This window comes from Bombus impatiens, unplaced genomic scaffold, assembly GCF_000188095.3.
Source record: "Bombus impatiens unplaced genomic scaffold, BIMP_2.2 scf_1528, whole genome shotgun sequence".
NCBI lineage: Eukaryota > Metazoa > Arthropoda > Insecta > Hymenoptera > Apidae > Bombus > Bombus impatiens.
In genome coordinates this window covers 338,745-359,522 of record NT_177947.1, presented here as the reverse complement: position 1 = coordinate 359,522, position 20,778 = coordinate 338,745, and the positions used below count along the sequence as shown (strand labels likewise).

Sequence of the window (20,778 nt, the reverse complement as noted above, 5' to 3'; positions counted from 1 at the left end):
TACTTTTAGAAAGTAAGGGGAGATACAAATCAATTTGCAGAGTGAATTTTTACGCTGAAGCAAGTGAAGCAAACTTTGAATGGAAATAATTTTTATAATATGAGAAGAAATTTAGAATGTTTCTTATAATGGTACTCGTTCTTGTCATCATTTTATTTATTAACTTCTGAATTCTATATTTAAGTGATAACGATAAAATATACCATGCAACAAAGATCTATTTAATCGCAAGTAAAGAATAGTAACTGGAATTACTTTATTTCTACTATTTATATAAAGAACAAATGTTTATACTTGCAGAATAGATTTATCTCCGATTGTTAAGTGTTTCTAATTCAAATAGTTTCTCTTAAATATAACTCAAGTCACCTTCACATTTCTTACATATATTTTTTTATACATAATCTTGTTCGAAGTATTAAATATTAAAAAGTAAAATCAAAATTCAATATTTTTTCAACACTTATTTATTAACAGATTGCTGATGATTATGCATTGATAAAGAAATGAAATTTGAGTAAAACTGTATCCCACCTTCTAAAACTTGCGATATATACATATTTCATTTGTCCTATTTTGTATCATTTTCACATTTTTACTCGTCCATTCATATACTTGCTCATTACATACTTGCCTACTTTTATATCTTTGCAATTGGCATAGATTAATTAATATCCAGAGTTTACTCGTTAACTATAATTTCTTACTGTACATCCCTGCCTCCAATAATTTCGACAAATGTCTATACCTAACTAATCATGATTTAAATTGATATTTTCAATTTTCACGTTTGAGGATAAAATGCATCGATGCATACAGCAGCTGTAATGTCGTATGTTAGCTATGTTATAAATCTTGTGGAAATTAGCAAGAAAATGCATTCCACAAACATTATGATAATTTAGCATAGAACATCTATAGCAACGTCGCGTAATGGGATCGATATCGTAGCAGCAACTATGCGATGTAAATTCCACCATACCAATTTCGTTCCAGAGATAATTATTATAATATAGTTTTCAAGGGGAACGAACGATAAAATCTGCGAGGTATACTGTTCGTGTCGATTCAACTGGAATTTAAAATCGCTCAGATATTTGAATTAATGTTTTTCTACGATTATCGAGATTAACTGTCTCTTTTTATTTGCCTTCGAGTGAAAATACAAATGATTTATTATTATAATATAGTTTTCAAAGGAAACGAACGATAGAATCTGCGAGAAGCACTCTTTGTGCTGATTCAACTGAAGTTAAAAATATCTTAGAGATCTGAATTAACGTTTTTTCTACAATTATCGAAATTAATACTGTTTCTTCTCACTTGTCTTCGAGTAACAGAGAAAATGACTATTACGATCTAGATATATTTCTCCTATTTATATTCAGAGAATAAACACAGTTAATATAATTAATATAAATAGTAATATAAATTAATTAAGAAAAGTATATTAAGTAAGACTGCTACCTCTCCTGTTTTGGCTAAAAAACTGTGGTCTTTAACATAAATCTCTAAACTCCAGTTTTACCAGAGATATCTTCAGACTTCTAGCGAATTAAGAAAAATACATTTCGCGATTCGTTTCGACGATATTTTAAAGTATTTAAAATGTCTTCACTTATTAAGCATAATTTCTCACACATTATATTCTAATCATTTAAAATATACACAAGTTTGCAAATGATCTGTATCTTGGGCTAAAATAACGCAAGTTCCTTTGTTATTAAATAAATGATCCCAAATTTTAGAGCCATAGTGTACCTAGCTTCATTACGTAAGTAATACAAAAATTCACTCAGTATCGAATTATCCTTGCCCACGGAAGGATCTCGTAAACTGAAATTGGCGCTCTATTCCGACCAAGATAAAGGGTACACTGTCGATAGGGACAATTCAAACTGTACTATTCGTCGATAGCTCGAGAATATCCTCGATATTGTTAACCTTATCTTTCCCATCGGTTCGCCATCGTGAGGGTGGGCATGATTGGAAGAAATCCGACTGGCAGATAGAGAGCAAGCATAGGTAATTCGTTTTCAGAAGTTCAGTGGGAACAGCGATGAGGTAAAATATTCTATTGCCAGTGGTTGGATTGCGTTGTAGCAGCGGCATGCCTCTTCCATGGAATTTACTGCGCGAAGATAATAATTTCGATCTGACTAGAAGGCTAGACCAGTTCGCCCCTATTTTCTTACCCCTTGTAATAAAAGAGTCATGGAATTAGACGTCACTGTTCGCATCAGGCAAAATCGACGATAGGTTTCTCAAAATTCCAGAACATAGATCGAGAAGATGGATTTAATAGAGCAGAATTAACGCAGTTGACAAAATCTTCCTCGTGAGAAATAAAAACTGAAATATCTCTTCAGCCATGGAAAAGTAGGATTATTCATTCTAGATTCGAGTTAAAAATTGTATTCCTCTAGATCGTCGAATTCTTCGTGGAAATGGTGCTTTATTTAGGTGGAGTTATTCCTGTGGACCGTTGAGTTTTTAAAAATAGCGATTAGCACATACATTTATAGGAAACTTAGATGTGCAAATATACGCAGAATATATAAACTATGTAAAAGTATATAAAATATCCGAAGAAAAGTATTTGTTTGATCTTCATTTATAAATTTGTCTCGAAATTTCCGCTTAAACAAAATCTTTTATAATATTAAATAACATCAATTATCATACACACGCGGGACAGGTTATAAATCAAATCCGCAATAACGTATTCATTAAAATGGAAGACTGTTAATTAACGTACTGTTCTGTTAACTGTGAGACGCCATACGCAATTGTATTGTTTTAAGGGTGTACGTTTGCTTAAGAGAAAATGTTTAAATTTCATTCTTTAAAAAATCATAATCTTAAAACAGCTGTCTTAATTAACTACGTTAAATGGAGTACTTTACACGAGCTTTGCTAATGAAAAATTGAAGATACATGAAATTTTTACCACGTTTCCGCTAACGGTCAAATAGAATTTTACGTAGAATTCTAATGTTTCATTTTAATTGGGACGTGGAGAATTATGAAGTCTCCTCCGAGAACAGAAACGTAACCAAAAGAAGTTAAGAAACTTTACCACTCATAATCAGCAGGAATTTGTAATACTGCTCCGTTTTGAATAATTATCGAGATTAAAGAATAAAACTTATTAAAGTACCAAAAGATGTAAATTTAGTCTAAAATTTCGAAACGAAATTTTTGTTTCGTTCTTTGTAAAAAGTGATATACATATCTGGATAGGAAATAATTTTTAAACCATGCTGAAGTATGCGTCGCTTGTACTTACAGAAACATTGTATTTACAATTAAATATTTCCTTCCGTGATTTAAAATGCGATTGCGTGAGAAACGCGAACATTCTTTAACGCAAGTTACACAACGTTATTGTACAGCTACGAAATTACTGCAAGTTCATTTGCTTCAAAATTACTTGGCTTGGATCTAGCTTCGTATTCATCAATTCGATTTGTCAAATTATGATGATGATGTGGTTGTCATTAATCAATTTGAAACATAATTCTCTGTAAAATACCTATGTTTTCAATATCTTTTATTTTTCTCTAATTTATCATTAATTTGATACTGTAAAATCAGTCTGTAAGAAAATGTTGCAAACCAACGCAACATATAAATTCAATAGATTAATTTATATCATGCAAATTGTTAAATTTATGAAACATGTATATCGCTATAAATTTTTTACAATTTATTACACATTGTCAAAAAACCTATCAAGTAATAATTTCATATGAAACATTTAAATCGTTCCAAACGATTAATGTCTACGATATAAAGAAAAGATAGACAGACTCACAATTATTATTTCCATCGCTCGCGTCACAGCTCACCTCACAAATTAATATTGGTATAAATTTGTTACCTACCGTATATGAAATTTATACGATACAACGATCACAAGCAATTCCAGCATTGCCAAATAAATTAAAAATTATAAAAAGGATAGCGAAAGATTATCAAAATAAAATAGTTTAACTTTAGATTCGCATGAAACTTTAAGAAAATTACTATCCTTTTCCATTTGAGTTGATTAAATTTTACAAAAGCGCCATTATCATAGGATCAAATGAAATTGTAAAGACTGTACAATTTCTCGTTCCAGTTATAGCTTAATTTCAGTCCGGAAACTGTTAAGTAGCCTATTATGGGGAAGAACGGGGGAGAAGCAAGCCAGATGCAACTTTAGATAAAAATTGTTCTTCTTCCTCTCTGCACGTAAAAAAATTCCTTTTTTATATTTATAATCTGATAACTTTAACGCCTTTATGACGTTTATATTGGTCTAAGCAAAATTGACTTTTATTCTTCCATTAATTACTAATATACATGAAATATATATTGCAATATACATGAAAAAAATATTGGAAGAAAATGATTAATATTTAAATAATTGCTATTATGAAAATGCACGCAGAATATTGTGGATTTCTCAATTTTTAATGGAAAATTTTCAATAAACGAAATGGATTTCATTTCACTTTCTTTAAGCTTCTTTTAGAAAGCCTCGCGAATGGGAAAGGTAGATACATTTGATTTTTATAACGTGATTCTGATTGATTCATCGCGGTTTTATCTATATGCAGTAACATTTAACTAGATTCTCGGTAATTCATAAACATTTCTTTATTTTCTTATATCGTTTATTTAAATCGATTACTTGAAACGCTTCTGCACATTTTAAATAACGTTATTTTAAGACGCAACTAGAATAAAATTTAAACAAATTCAATTCGCAAATGCGCAATTTATTTCGGCAAAAGTGTAATAAATATTATTACACATAAATTTTTTTAAAAAGATCAAAAGAATGATGAAAGAGTGACAAACCTAAAACACAAAGAAAGAACGTTTGCAACATCGTATGCTTTATGATTTTTACCAATAATAAATTCGATTTATCCATAAGCTTTAGACGTAAGGACATATCAAAGGCAGTTCTCAAGATTCTAGAAGGTAAATTTTAACAAAGTCTAAATCAAAGAAATTTTACAAGTTAACGATAAAAAAAGATGCTACTTTCCATATAGAAAGGGGCGATAAAAAACGGAGGAAACTACGTTGATAGTTTCCTCATGATAGTTTCCTGTAATTTCATGTCAAACGCGTTGAACACGATATCAATGTGTTTTATTTCATCGAGCGTTTCATTTCAAAATTATTAGTAAACTGCGAATTTTTATGCATTTACGGGAAATTCGAAAACGCTAAAGTGCAAAAGATGCACGTAATATGCAAAAATATATAAAACGGCAAAACTTAATGAAAATCCTCGTTGTATGAAGTTACTCACAACCATTTTTGCCACGAAAGATGCTAAACGAAAAATGTCAAACATTCTCAGTAGATAAGGATAATCAAGAAGAATTCTGCTGTCCACCTGTGAGTAAACCAAAAGTGTAAATACGGGACAGACTGAAAAGTTATAATCTGAAAAATAGCGAACAGTCACGTTCGCACTATAAAGCCGGTCCGTATCCAATAACTATCGACTTCTCTGAGAAAAGAAATTTCCGAAGAGAATGCGGGGGCGGGTGGATGGATAAGCCAGCACGATATTTCGCAGCTGGCTTTAATGAAAATCTTAGCGGAGAAAGGCGGTGGGCGTCGAAGGTGGATTCCGGCCGCTTCCGCAGAAATAAAATTAATCGAGGGCTTACGAGTTCCTTCTTCGGCGCAACTTTGCGCCAGACGTCCGTTCTCTTCCGGCGTTATTCCCACCAGAGATCGAACTTTTCATTTCCACGAAAAGCTGCAGGTTCGTCGGCTAGACTACGTTTGACGAATTAATAACACGTCGAGAAACACGTTGCTCGCTTGCTAGTCACATTGTATTTCCCACCGATAAAGGGAAAACGAGGCAAGAGAAAAATGCGATGGCGCAACGCGATACCTACTACAGAGATATAAAGATAGGGTGTATGAGTGAGCTGAAAAACGATATAGAAATCGAATGAGAACGATGTATAGAGGTCCCTTATGTCCCTGTTTTAATAACGTATGCGCATTCGTACAGTAAATATGTAATCGTAATATTGATTAATAATCGACATTAACGTGCAGTTGACATGTCTGATCAGCCAAAAACAGTAGGGATTTATATGCAGCATTCTCTTGCTACTCCTATATCGTAGCCATTTACACGGTAATATATTGCTGTGTTAATTCAACTAGAGGTAGCTGTCCGATCGAAAGATGATTCTGAGAAAAATACCTCTTATTATTCAACCAGCTTTTACGCGCAACTTTGTTCGCGTCGACTACTAATATACGGAACAATTTTTAAGCAAAGGAATTTTTATAGGTTGCTTGCCTACGTACTTTATATACTAACAATTAGATTGTTCTCCGTAACAAAGAATATTAAATTATAAAAAAAAAAGTTCGATTTTAGAACAAACACGACGTGAACAATAACTGTGGTTGCTTGAACTTTATCAAACGTGGGAGCGTATAAGCTATTTCTCAGCTCTTACAAAACTGATCGAAATGAAACATACTCTATTTTCTTTCCTTGCTACTGAGCTATATAACAGAGAAAATCTCATCAAAATCCGTTCAGAAGTTTTTACGTGACGCGACTACAAACGGACAAATAAACAGACAGATAAAAATTCCAAAAATTAGTTTCTTCGACTCCGTAGTTTATGAGCTCCTGGGTGACTGTTTTATTTATTGCTTTTTATTCCACGTACAAACGCAACCCTTCTACCGTCTTATGATATATACAGCATATACAAGTAGGCATCGATTTCACATACGTCAGAAATATAATTGTTGTATCTTTAGCTTCAATGTAGGTACTTTCTTATTTAATATACATATAAGTAAACTGTTTTTGCGCTATCTGGAAGCAATGACTTGATTTAAGCGAAAGTTGCAAATACGCCCTTTTGACTTAACACGACGGCGTACGACTCACGCGCTTTATTCTTCTATCTCTATGATACCCTACCTCATACTTATAAAAAAAACTCAATGTTCCATTTATTTAGATCTTAAATAAATGGTATGAACAAAAGCTAAGAAATAACTAACCGACGTTTATCGATGCTTATATTTTTCTCTACAGAAACGACGTTGAAGATTTTCTAGCATTACTAAGAAATATTTAGAAAGAAAAATTGCACTTGAATTCTATGCTATAGTATTCTAATTGATACGTAGAACATTTTCCAACAAAAAAGACAATTTTTCTGTTTTAACATTTACAGTGATTTCTGCGAGCATTCAATCGTTCTACCTACGAAGTATTATAAAAATCGCTATAATTTGGATACTTTATACGGAGCCTAATCGTTAAAGATGAAATCGAATATATTGCACATAATTTTTCGAATCTAACTGGATGATTTCGACTTGTAGGTGACGCTTTTACAACACGAAAGTCGATATTGTATTACATATACCAGAGTGTATTGATATATAATTATTCACCATTATTTCATAAATATTTTAATAAATTTAACTACTTTAGAAACAAAATGATTGAATATTACAAATGCAATATAATGCCAATCGAACAGGCGGTAGGACAAGTTTGTTGAATGCAGCGGATCTTTTTAATGGAAATTACGGTTCTACCATATTGTACAAAGGAATATTTAGAAGAAGAGCAAAGCGGATAATAGGATTAAGATATTAGTACGAATTATTACAATTGTTAAAAGTTTACTCGGTTGTATAAATTTTCATAATCCCTCAATCATTGTTTTTATACGTTGTATTTATTTAAATCAAATTACCTTAAATAACCATTTGTTAAATATGCAAGCAAATGGTAGTATCATGTAACATATAAGAAATAACGTTAATAGTTCATAACTTTTAATTAGATAATATGATATACTATGGTTCATTTTCATTGCTGTAATTAAGTTTAGCTCGAATAAACTTATTTACGCGGAATTCTAGTTACATAACAACTACCGACTGTACCAGTCGAGAGTCGAGAGTTGAAACATCTTGTTATATCGTAATCCTAAGCTCTATTGTGATCTACCTTGAAGATCAACCAATCTTGAAAATCAGATTACGATGAGGGAATTACTATCAAGCATGAGAAATCCAGTTCTTTTAAACCCTCAATCAGATAAAGATATACTTGTGATTAAAAAATAATTTAATAACTCGCTTCAAATAGAAAATTGAATCTTCAAGACCTTCGTGATCGTATGATAAGACTTTCGTATGACAAATGATCAATTAACGTTTTACTAGAAAATTTTCTAATTCTTTAACAAACTTTAGGACTGGTTTTATAAACAAAATTTAAACACAATTGTTATTAAATACGAAGCTATAAAAATATAGTAACCCCAAGCAATGTTTAATCGTTAGTCGAAATGTCAATATTTAAACATATCGTATAAATTCATAAAATTTCTTTGCGAGTGATGGTATAAAACATCTTTAATTGTAAGAAATCTGGAGATTAACCACATCAACACTCAGTTAATTCCTTCATCAGCTTTATTGCACGATCATAAAAAACGTAAAGATATGACTCAGAAACAAAAAGCACGGGCAATAAAGAGTCGATTACGAAAACAGATAATCAGATAACTGTTTTAATCAGTTTTATTGCGCAACCGTAAAAAGCTGAACAACCATAAAACATCCATAAATATAGAATTCAGAACCAAAAAGAAAGGAAAATAAGAAGTCGATTTTGAAATCGGCTTTTAGCTTCTAAAGTTAAAAAGGAACAGCAATCTTATCTATACTACAATCCAATACTTTTAACATTGCAAAACTGCCATCTGAAAATGAATAAATCTATCGAAATTACACAACAATTGGAAAGGAACTTCTTTATAGAGGCGATTTCAGGGTAGGAAAGATCGATCCCCCGGAATTTAAATCCGACCCCTTAACTACGAGGAACGCGGAAGCCACTTCGAGAGGTTTCTTACTTCAAGCCTCTTCGCCGTGCCACTTGGAAAAATAATTTCAGCGAAATGAAGTCGAGAAAATTGCTTTGATTAAAATATCGAAGATCCAGTTCGAATGAGATGACGGTGGTTACCGCGTCCGGTCAAGGTCAGCCAGGATATTGTGTCAGAAATTGAATGGTGCAGAAAACTTAGCGATCTGCTGGATTCTCGTTCTTAATCTCTCAATCCATTACTTCAGGACAAAGCTGTACAAAATTTATATTATTATAATAAAAACGCGTTTTGACCCCGAAGGACCACAAATGTGTCAAAAATTGACTAGACTGCGGATATTTATGCAAATTCGTATCCTTATGCATATAATTAATACTGCAGCCTAGGTAGATAATTGTCCTACTACTTAAATATTATAACGGGTACCTACTATATTTTGCATATTTTATATATTCTTGCATATTACTTCCATTCTATGCATTTTTACATATTACATTAATTCCGTGCACTTTTGCATTTTCAAATCGTCGCCCTAGTTCTTAACTGTTCTAACTTCTTTCTTCAGAAAAATGTAATTAACCGATCCACATACGTCTCATTGGTATAAGGAATAAAAATTCATAATGAAGATGATGAAAACTCTACTTAGAAAGCGAGAAATATTCATTTCTTTTTAGTTCTTACTTCACACAATATACAATATTTAAGCTTCGTGAACTACAAACTCAATTCTCTCAGTTTATAAACTAGCGACGACAGAACACTCAAGAACAAGAGCGACGAAATTTCCCATAAATACATAATGGATCCTAGTAGTAGTCTATTAATCGCTAGATTGCAAATTTTTATACAAATTCATATTTTTTACAATATAAGTTAAAAAATAGAATTTTTTAACCGGAAAAATTGATTTACCTACCAAATATTATTATAGAATGCATTTGCATATTTTATATATCCTTCATGCTATGTACATTCTGTGTAATCTTTTTTCTTCTAATTTTCTATAAACTTATATAGTATATCCGCAGTCTACTGATCACTATTATCTGCCTAACATTTGTACTTCTTCGGTCATTCACGTTTCTCCTTTATAACAAACTCCGTTAAATTACAAAACAATTTAATCACGGTGCAGTACAACGTGTTTCCGAAGCACGACGTACCATGGACTAATTCTTCACTACGCCAAGAGAGTGTCCGCTCGGTAAATTGATAGCTTCCACGTTTTACAGGATTTTCTGTGCGCGATCATTAAGGTGCACGAACGGTTGAGAGCGTGACGTCTCTACAAAAAATAAAATTAAAAAAAAGGAACGAAATATTCTCCGCTCCTTTTCCTGTGTTCTGACATTTCGCGGTCGTACCAGCTGACCCAACTTATATCTCCAACTCTCTCGACCCTGGCAACACGCCTAACGACGCGACCGCTTAATGATCAGAGAGCTGCAGTCCTATACGTTCGAGAAGGAAGCCGAAGCCGAAAGCAAGAAAATCGACGTTCTAAAGTACGATCGACACTCAGGAGAATCTCGATCCTACGAACGGGTCAAATTTAACCCGCCGTTAGCTGCAGAGTTCAACGAATCACAAATCGAATCTTCCTCGTTTGCCGTTGACCTTAAACCTTCGGGGCAGGCCCGGAGATTCCTGCGGATAGCTTGCCGAGCTCCCTATTCTCGTGAAAGCTAGGAACGTTTTCTTGATATCGATTGAATTTATACGACTTGCAGTCGGAACAATTTTTAGTGGATTATTGTTGATATCGGGTGGGCAGTAATTGAGCCTTTCAGAACGCTGATGAACTTCGCTAGATCGAATAGCAATTCGGACTCTTTTCAAAAGTGAATGATCCGCATATGAGGGGGAATTTAACAACAACTGTGAAGAAACAAATTTTTCTGATTAACACGTTGACTGTCAGCATGGTGTTTGGTGGCCCATTTTACTCAATTTTTTGGAACGATTAAAATAAGATAAATTTCATGGACTAAAGTATTTACAACAATGCGAATGGCTTGGATTACGTTATCAGGAAAAAGTGCGTAATGCGGTATAATAAATATCACGGTATGTTTCAATCTACAACGTGTTAAAAAAAGCAGTGGTGGCAATCAGCGTGTCAGAAAAAGATGGAACGTCAAATAATATGGTGAAATAATAAATAACTGCGTGATATAAAAATTCTAAAATATTTCTTAAATTAATGGCTCAATCGTATGCAAAAACAATGAATAAACATCGATATACTAAAAGAAAGTTGGAAAGTTTCGCTTCTTTCCGACTATTTTTACCCATAAATTTATAGGCACACGCGAAAAGAAAGCCTCCGCTGGCTCGACGACAATGAAAGGATGAGGGAATGAAGAGTGCGAATGGCTGAAAAGTATAAAAGCGGAGAGGCAAAGTCTAAAGAACACGGAATGCGGACACGCTCCGGGTCAGCGAAGGGAGGAAGAAGGAAAGTCTGCGAATGAGAAATTTCGCTAAAGTACGAAACGAGAGAAATGAAAGAGAAAAGAAAAACTGCACGAACCTGCCTCTTTGTCTGTGTATATACAGTCTGGGACAGAAATAAGTGGACAGATACTGCAAATAGGTATCAATGAAATTTAATCGAACTAATGTCATATCTCAGCTTTATTGATTATACGAAGCACTTATTTGCCAAACCTGTTAACTCCACAGAACAGAAAATAGTGAAAATTAATGAAATTGTATAAGATAAGCAAGTGAATACGAGCTGAAGAATCAAGTGCTTTGACACTAAAATTTCTAAAATTTAATCAGTTTGTCCTGTGAACCGCTCTGTGCTCGTATATTCTTATAGTATGTATATAAGTTATTTAGCAAATAATTGAAATTAATATTTATATTTTTCTGTATATAAGCCGTATTCAACAAAAACTTTCTTTTTATCTGTTTCCACTACCTGCCCACTTATTTTTGCCTCCAACTGTATCTTGTACGTATGCATGCGTGTGTGGTTGATATAAATGGTTAGAAGCACGTCTGAGTGGTTACACGTGACCTAAATGTGAGAAGAAAAATGTAGGAAAATGGGACATGATAAGGAATCGCTCAGAAAAATGTACGTCGTCGTTGACCAGAAGTGAGGACATGACAGATGACTCTAACGAACACGTTTAAATACAAGGAACGCACAGTAGAGATGCCGTGAATCGCTGTTGCAAAAGACGTTCCAATTTGTTCGGATCTTTTGACATAGATAAGGACAGATTTGTCAAAATATCCTGTCATTATCATGAACGTATCCCATGAATGCCGTTTATTTATGTCAACGATTTGATAAAGCCAGCAAAGTAAGTGAAATACTATATGAATTTTCAATTTGTCATTTTGACTTCATTTTGTGATAAATAACATATAATTAATTATTACGTCTTTAGTAACTTTGATAGATTATGTGAAAAGTATTCGATTTTTACTTTTAAAATTATTTATTGTTCAAAATATTCATCTTTCATCGTAGAATCTAAAATTTGAAAACTAAGGTCTGACAATATCAGTGATAAGTTCTAGAAGTTATCCTTTATTTTCAAGAATGAAGAAGTGCCATTTTTTTTATTAACGATCGCAAGGTTAATTCTTAAAATATCGATGCATAATCAAAAATTATTATTTTCCAATACGAATAGTGACACAAATATATATATCTATCTGCATTCTTGAGTAAACTTCTGCCAAATTATTTCTTTCAAAACTGAAGATAAGGCAGATCCATAAATTGACCCATAAACACGCTTTCTTCATGACGGAAGACCTAACAAATACCTACCAGTAATCAAGTTCCATCCTATCACATTACGTATGACAAGGCTAAAAACTGACGCCATTGACAAATCTGCTTTTTCCGAAGATGCATTCGAAGCAATCATAAAAAGACAAAAGAATCGCGATTTCCGATTCGCCAGAAATTCCTCATGAATATCTCATGAGACAAACTGTTCAAACCCCGTCTTCTTCTCGAAAGGTTGCTCGCGTTTATTGGCTCCGATAACGCGTAGCCAAATTCGAACCACACGAAAGGGAATCTGGAAAAATTCAGATCTGACGAATCATAAAGAACAGATTGCGACCTCTTCGAATCCCGCACATTTTTCTGAACGTGAAAAGTAACATGTCGCGTGTATGTGAACTTTCGAATCAGGGTGTGAGCGAACGAGTAGAGAAAGTGACACAGTCGTTGGATCAAGCTGAACGTGAGAGGGATAGAAAGGGAGGAACGAAAGAAGGGAAGAAAGAAAGAGAGGGGCAAGTAAGGAGGAACGAACGAGAGGAGATAAGGGAGGAAATATAGAGAGAAAAAAAGAGAGAGAGAGAGAAAGAGGAGAAAGGCTCCGGCGGGGGCCGCTCGTCCATGAACCGAGGACACTGATCACATCCTCCTTGGACTGATCGGCCCTTTTTCTCGCTTCCTGATCCGTAGGTACGTCTTTACGATAGTCAGTTACCTGATCGGCGTCTTCATATTCGCAACGATCGTCGGCCAGGTTGGAAACGTGATCACCAATCGAAACGCGAATCGACTGGAGTTCGAGAGATTGCTCGATGGCGCCAAGACATATATGAGACATCATAAAGTGCCGGGCGGGATGAAGAGGCGAGTACTCAGGTGGTACGACTACAGCTGGTCGCGAGGAAGAATACAAGGCGGCGGTGACATCAACACCGCCCTTGGTCTACTTCCAGACAAACTGAAGACCGAATTGGCGCTACATGTGAATCTCTCCGTATTGAAGAAGGTTACCATTTTTCAGGTGAGTTTCTCTTCTCAAGTACTTTATTCTGTGTTGTCGGTGAATGAACGCGACGAGAGATAGTTCTCTGTTTATTGCTAGTAGTAAGTAAGAGAAACGGTTTCAATTTGAGCATGGGAACTGTGATGACGTTCAGAATCTGAGATGTTCATCCGATTTATTAGATTGCAAAATTTTTCAGATTTATGTAACGTATTTTGAAAATTGTCTTAATGTAGAAATCTACCTTCATCAGATAGAAATGGTGCTCTATCTCAGAGATTTATTAACTATTAAATTATTTGGTTTAATGATGCTTTATATATGAATATTTTATAGTGGTCTGATAAGAATATAGAGTTAGAAATATTCTATAAAAGATTGCCAATTTCATATTCATTTTGACTAGCTCCGAATTTATCGATAGATCAATGATTCGAATAAATAATTCTTGAGTTGTACGACGCTTGATGGTATGACTTTCAATTTCGCTAGAAGTATTTTTAATCAAAACGTTCGACTATAGCGTGAAAGGAACGCGATGATTGCGCGAATTATTGGCAAATTCCCCATTTCTCTTGGAAATAGTAGAAATAATCCTACATAAAGAGGTTGGGTATGCCAGCATGATTATTGATTTGTATTAGATATTCCGCATTTGTTTCTGCTATTTGAATTATATTTAAATTATTATAAAAATATTTATCTAGGTGATAGAGATTTAAAATTCAACATATTCGAAAGGTACAAGTTACTAATATTTACTACGCTAAATTTATTATGGTATTAGTGCCAATTAATACATGATATATAAATCACAAAACACACTTCCGCAATTTGTTAAATAGTTCAAAAAACTATTTGCTACGACTAAATTTTATACATAATCTTTTCAGTTATCTACCCTATGTAAAATGAATAAATTTCTCGTATTTCATAGCTGAACAGAAAGGGAAATATCAAAATGTTCACTTTCATCGGTGCACGAAATGTAATGGAAAATCATTTTATATGGTTTAAAGGGTCTTTTAACGAAAGATACATCAATGGCCTTTTGCTATACGTATATATATATATATATCTATATATAGCTATATATATGTATAGCTTGCTCGATCACAGAAAGAAGAGCACAAAATAAGAAAATATTTCAGCTCGAGAGAATCGTATCTCATATCTTTTTGTTCCTATTTTACCTTCTTTCTTTTCTTTGTCTCTGTATTGCCTCCATCGTATTGACAATGCGTCGAAATGGTCGATACAAACGGGTATGTGTCATATACCTCAATTTATATAATATATGTATATATGCATGAAAGGCGTGTCTATGGAGCTGCGAAAGAAAATTTTGGATTTAAACGATATGGAAATGCTGCTTCATAGTAGGCAATACATTTGTAAAGCGAATAAAGAAATTACAAAAGTATTGTAAAAACGGGAAGATAACAAACATTTACAATATAAAAGGTAACATATAATGCTATTACTACTATGATCCTTAAGAATTGTTGAATAAAAAATTAATATAAATAATGTTCTGAAATATAATATTATTTGAAATAAAAAATTGTAACATAATATGGTAAAATAAAAAAAAGCTAGCAGTAATGAATGTTGTCTTGTAGAAAAAATGAATATGATTTTTTCATATTTATGCCCAGAAACTTTCAACTTTTCAATTAAATTCCAATCGAGTTTTTCTTCTTAAAATCTTTAACAATATTCAATTTCTAGATTGCAATAGCTCTTCGCCTCTTATAGACATAATATCAAGGAATATTTGAAATTATAAGCTTGTCTCTAAATTCATAAGTACAGATGAAATCCGAAAAATGAAAACTATTGTCACTAAAAGTTTCATCAGTCACGCTCTCCAAAAATATAACAGCAAACATCAAATAAAATAGTGCGCGATTTGGCATCGATTTCGATATTTAATTTTTTTTTTTTTGGCATCGAGAATCATAAATATTCTTAACCATTTTACAATATACTTGAACGAATAAAACGAGGAATGTATACGTGTAGAATTTAAAATATGAAAATACATATACATCATATATATTCAATTGCGTCATGGCAATAGGAAGGAATTACATGTGATATTAACATATCAATGAACATTCTCTATAATTCTGTTAAATTACAGTAAATACTACTTGTCATTGTTATTAATTTCTGATTTAACATTAATATGCAATGTAGATTTATAATTGAATGACGATTGCTCGTCATGCTAACGCAGTTATCCGCGTGAAGTGCCATTTCGATTCAGTTGAAATCGATGTTGAAATACGCGCAATCCGAAGACCTTATCGATCACCTTTAATAGCAATTCCGATTCAATTCGGTATGTTCAAGCATGACTTCTCACACGACTCCAGGGCAACTGGCCTGGTAATAGGTTAACCTCATAAGTGCTTATAGTTGATGATGCGATGATTAACTAAGTGCTATCTAAGAGACTCTTCTAATCAACATTAAGCATTACATAACATTAAGCACACTTTATGATTACTGTTAATCCTCGAGCCGCGACGCCCGCACATCGCGTCTACTTATTCTGTTAATAAATATGTCTACTTCTTTATTCTGTTAATTCTAATAAATCTACGTAAGATAAGTTTCGTTCGCAATTTTGTATAGAAGAATATGAAAAAGTTGTCCAAGATTTCGTACAAAAAAATATGATAGCTGATTTTGTACAGGAAGATACGTTCCCCGCGGTTAGGGTGTCAAAAGTGTCACTAGCAAATAAACTATTTGATTTCACAGGACTATTTCACAGGAATTTGAACTTCTACGAAATGCCTTATTTTAAAAAGGAATCGTTCGTTAAATTTTTGCTGTTTAACTGTTTGAGATAACTTTTGAGACTTATTGCAACTGTATACTATATTAAACTAACGTACAGCTGAAATCTTTCAAGAGGCCAAATCAGCGATAGGAAAATTTCAAAATTTTCTGAAATATTCTATGCATATTCCTGAAATGTATTTCTTCAAATACATAGCGAATGTTTCATGGTGAACAAACGGGGCAGTTTGTGTGTATTATGATCAAACATTAGATCAATTGACCTATTGTTAACGTGTATAGCAAACAAGCATAATAAGATTGAACCTCTGGCAATCAGCCTACGCTTGTAATAAATGAGATTCCTGGACACAAACGCAACACAGCTTAAGATTTCAATTACAATCTACAATAAAGAAAACAAATTTTCCATTTTCTATAAAGCTTTCAATAAGATCTTTTATCATCGCATTAATTAAAAATACACATTATCGTACATTGAATACTTAAGTTCCACGATGTAACCTTCCTTCCGGATTCTTTAATATCATAACTTCACAGAATTTTAAAATAAATGTTTTTAAATAATCCAAATATTTTCACAATATTTATATTCTGCAATTATTATTCTACTCTGAATTTAATATATTTTTAATTACTTTACATTTTCATATCTACGTCGTTCATTCTATACGTGATATTTCTCTTCTCTTTTTAGTGTTAGAATGGCAAAAATGCAAAAGTACGTACATACGGATGATCTGTCTGGCCGGAAATACGAGCCACATTTCCGGCGAACGATTTCCATAGGAACACAAACTGTAGCGTTAGCTGAACTGTAGCGCGACAACGCATCAAATAAACAATAAAAATTCCACTTTACCGTCGAAATTCTATTCTTTTTTTGGCTTCCTTTTTTTCCTCGTACCCGTTTTTCTTCTTTTTTTTTTTTTACTACGGAGTTTCACGGTGTAAGCGGTACAGGTAGACAAAGAAATATATCACATACGAATAATCATGAAAGAAGTATTGGAAGATTATACTGTCTGAAGAAACGACGTTCCGTCATAAAAAAGAAAAGGAAGAGAGAAATAGAACAGTTTTAATCTACGGGTCTGCGAATGTCACGATAAAAATCGACGTATCCGAGACATACTGGCAAATCGAATGGCTTTGTTCCAGGTGTTGCGACAAATTGAAATGTAAGACGTCGATTACGTATGAATCTAATGCATGATTTGCTAGTAACATCGGCGCGCTGTTTATTGCAGAACAATTGATCTTAATGCCGCTTTAACATCGAACTTTTATTTTTCGAAATTTTTTATTCTTCTTCGTATTATATTTTATTTATTTAAAGAAGATATTCGAAGCTCAATTTCAAGTCCGAAGAAAATATAAGTCTAAATATAACAGTTTTATAATATAATATTATCTATAATATAATAGTAGTCCAATATAATTTTATAATATAATATTATAGTTATATTAGTTACATAGTTATATATAATATAATAGTTTTATAATATAATATTAGTCTAAATATAACAGCTAGTTTAATGATACAACAGGTTTACACATTTTGCAGAATTAAATAATTACTAACTGAAAGGGGCGTTATCACAAGGATTCCTTTGATACGAGGTTTAACAAGAAAGATGTTATTTGATGACGGGATTTACTATCCGTGTTACCTGATATCCTTGATGAGATTAGATCGATATTTTAAAGAAGGACGATTATTATAATTTTTATGATAATGAGTAAACTGCGAATACTTATGCAAATTCGTATTTTTCTAAATAGAATTTACAAAATGGAGCTTAGATAGAAAAATGTTTTATCTATTAGGTATGTTACAAAGTACTGTACTTATACATATATTTCTACATATCACGTGCATTCTGTGCATTTTTGTATCTACAAATTTCTCATAAATGCAGAAAAATCCGCAGACTAACGGAGAGTATCACATGATTCATCCTGCATAAAACATTTATCTATCTAATTTCAACAAAATTATATAGAATATTTGTATTATCGGTTTGAGCTAATATCCTACAACCTTTCAATTGTTCACGTTGAATCTAAAACGTTTCCTTTATCCTCTCGATGAAAGAAAACGTTCACAACTAAGACGAAATTCGTTCTCCTTGATTAATTTTCTAATTACATAGTGTTAGAAAACATGGAACAATTGAGATACGAATGGGCTTGTAATTGCTGTTTTGTGAAACAGGTTATAGAACAATTTTGCACTTCGCTTCGTCAGTATCGTAATAAAAGTTTCTTCGGTTACGCAGCGGCGCAAGATTTCGCACTTGCATTGTTTTTTATGGGCCATAATATAACCGAAGATACGGCCTCTTCGGTTTCACTCGCAATGGTACACAGGGCTAAGTAAACGTGTAAGCGAGGTTTGTAAATATAATACGTTTCCTTGTAGTTAAAGGTACTTGCAGTTTAAGGAAAAATGTAACGAGATCTAAGCGGAAGTTCTTATCTTGTAAAGTCTTCGCTTCGTGCGCTTCCGTCGGTTCTACTGTTGCAATTTATCAGATGTTCTACTTTCCCGATAGTATAGCTTTAATCAAAAGTAACTATTTGCTTAAGTATGGAAAAGATCACACGGTAATCGTTATATTTAACTTTGACCATATTACGCAGTAAAACAGTCCAAGAAATACGCGCATTTCAAAAGTTTAGCTTTTCAACACGAAATGATGAGTGAAAATACAAACAATATCAAAAAGATATTTCATTTATAATTATTCGATGTTATGTTTCATTTCAATATATGATGCAAAATAATCGAAGATGGAGTAATCGAGATTATTAAATTACTACAGGATGCTGGATATAAAAATTTATCATATATATATAATATAATAGGAATTAATAACACAACATAGAGATATTTTTAGAAATTAAAGAAACATAACTTAGTTTAATATTATTTGCAGAAATAAATGTACGCACCATTATTTGCTAAATATCATTTCGAAAATATATTGATATGTTATTGCGACAATATATAGACGGGCAAAAGTAAATAGAAAAATAACTAAATCAGCTTCCATTTAAATAAATAGAATTCAAACAGAAACGGTGTTACGTCACGTTACGATAAATGTGGATGAAAATAAACGAAGTGTACAGTTACATTAATTTGAGAATATAATTAGCAGAGTAGATCTGAGTTAAATCGATTAGGAAATCAATGAACGTATGATTGTTAAGCTAACTTCTACAACAAACTGGCCGCACATCGAAACTGATTTAACGTGAAATCTATTCAGCCTTGGGCAATGACAGATCACGAATTCAATCGTCTCGTGCCAGCCGGTGATGCAATTAACGTCGGACGTAGACACATTTGCTCTTTGATTTCCTTCTCAATCTCAATATGTATATCGTGTACCGAGCATAGAACACAACCAAACGTATCTAAATGATCTTATTTTCTGTCAAATATGTAGCTATATAAATTACAAATTTTTACTGATAATTTATATTACTAATTTGTCCATGAAGGAGTTAATAATTTATTAACAACTTCCAGACCTTTTTCCTTTTCTCAACCTATCTAAAGTAATTCTATTAGGTTGTCCCAAAAATTTCTTTCGTTTTATAAGGAAATAATAGACGCATAACATTTTTTATTTCCATTTAAAAAAAAAGTTAGATTATAAAAGTAATAGAATTTTGTCAGGTCTATATCAATTACAATAATGTTAACAGAAAGAAGATTAGGAAAATTGTCTCTTTTACTTTTTTCTCTTGATTAACTAAAATAAACAATAGTGATGGAAGAAAAAGAATCGTGTTTTTAAAACAAGTATAGTTTACTGACAGAAAAATAATAATTAATGTATTTCGATGGACATACTCTTCAAATTCGACGTTGGCCTCCAAAGTGGTCCTGTTTTACACACTTTAATTGTAATATTCTAAGCTCTCAAAAACTTTTTAAAAACTCAAGGCTACTTACTGATACTTCCTTGTTCCATATTTTTTACAAATTATCATAATATTAGAAGTATTGCTATATTACAATATGTTTTATAACAAATTGCTATATATTCTATACCGTCTAAAAAATTTTATTCGTTCCATAAAACCAGTGTTGCTAAGAGGATAAAACTTGTGGATATGACAGAAAAATTTCTCAGTCGTGAACAGACCTTGCTTGGAAACTACGAATATAGGAAGGCAAAAGAAGAAGATGGAGAAGAATAAGTTACGAGACGCATGTAGATTCAGAAACTTCGACATACCGCGCGAGAAAATGCAACGTGAAGGAATCTGAAATC

General features: G+C 32.7%; 1 protein-coding gene across 8 annotated transcripts in view; it reads left to right on the top strand.

Annotated features, from left to right (window-relative positions):
- Positions 1–20,778, top strand: part of LOC100747068 — a 203,890-nt gene that overhangs the window by 162,498 nt on the left and 20,614 nt on the right. For all 8 annotated transcript variants that reach the window (XM_033324152.1, XM_033324158.1, XM_033324151.1 and 5 more), the window contains one exon: positions 13,360–13,690. In XM_033324152.1, the coding sequence (XP_033180043.1) occupies positions 13,360–13,690 (331 nt within the window). The remainder of the gene's footprint in view (positions 1–13,359; positions 13,691–20,778) is intronic.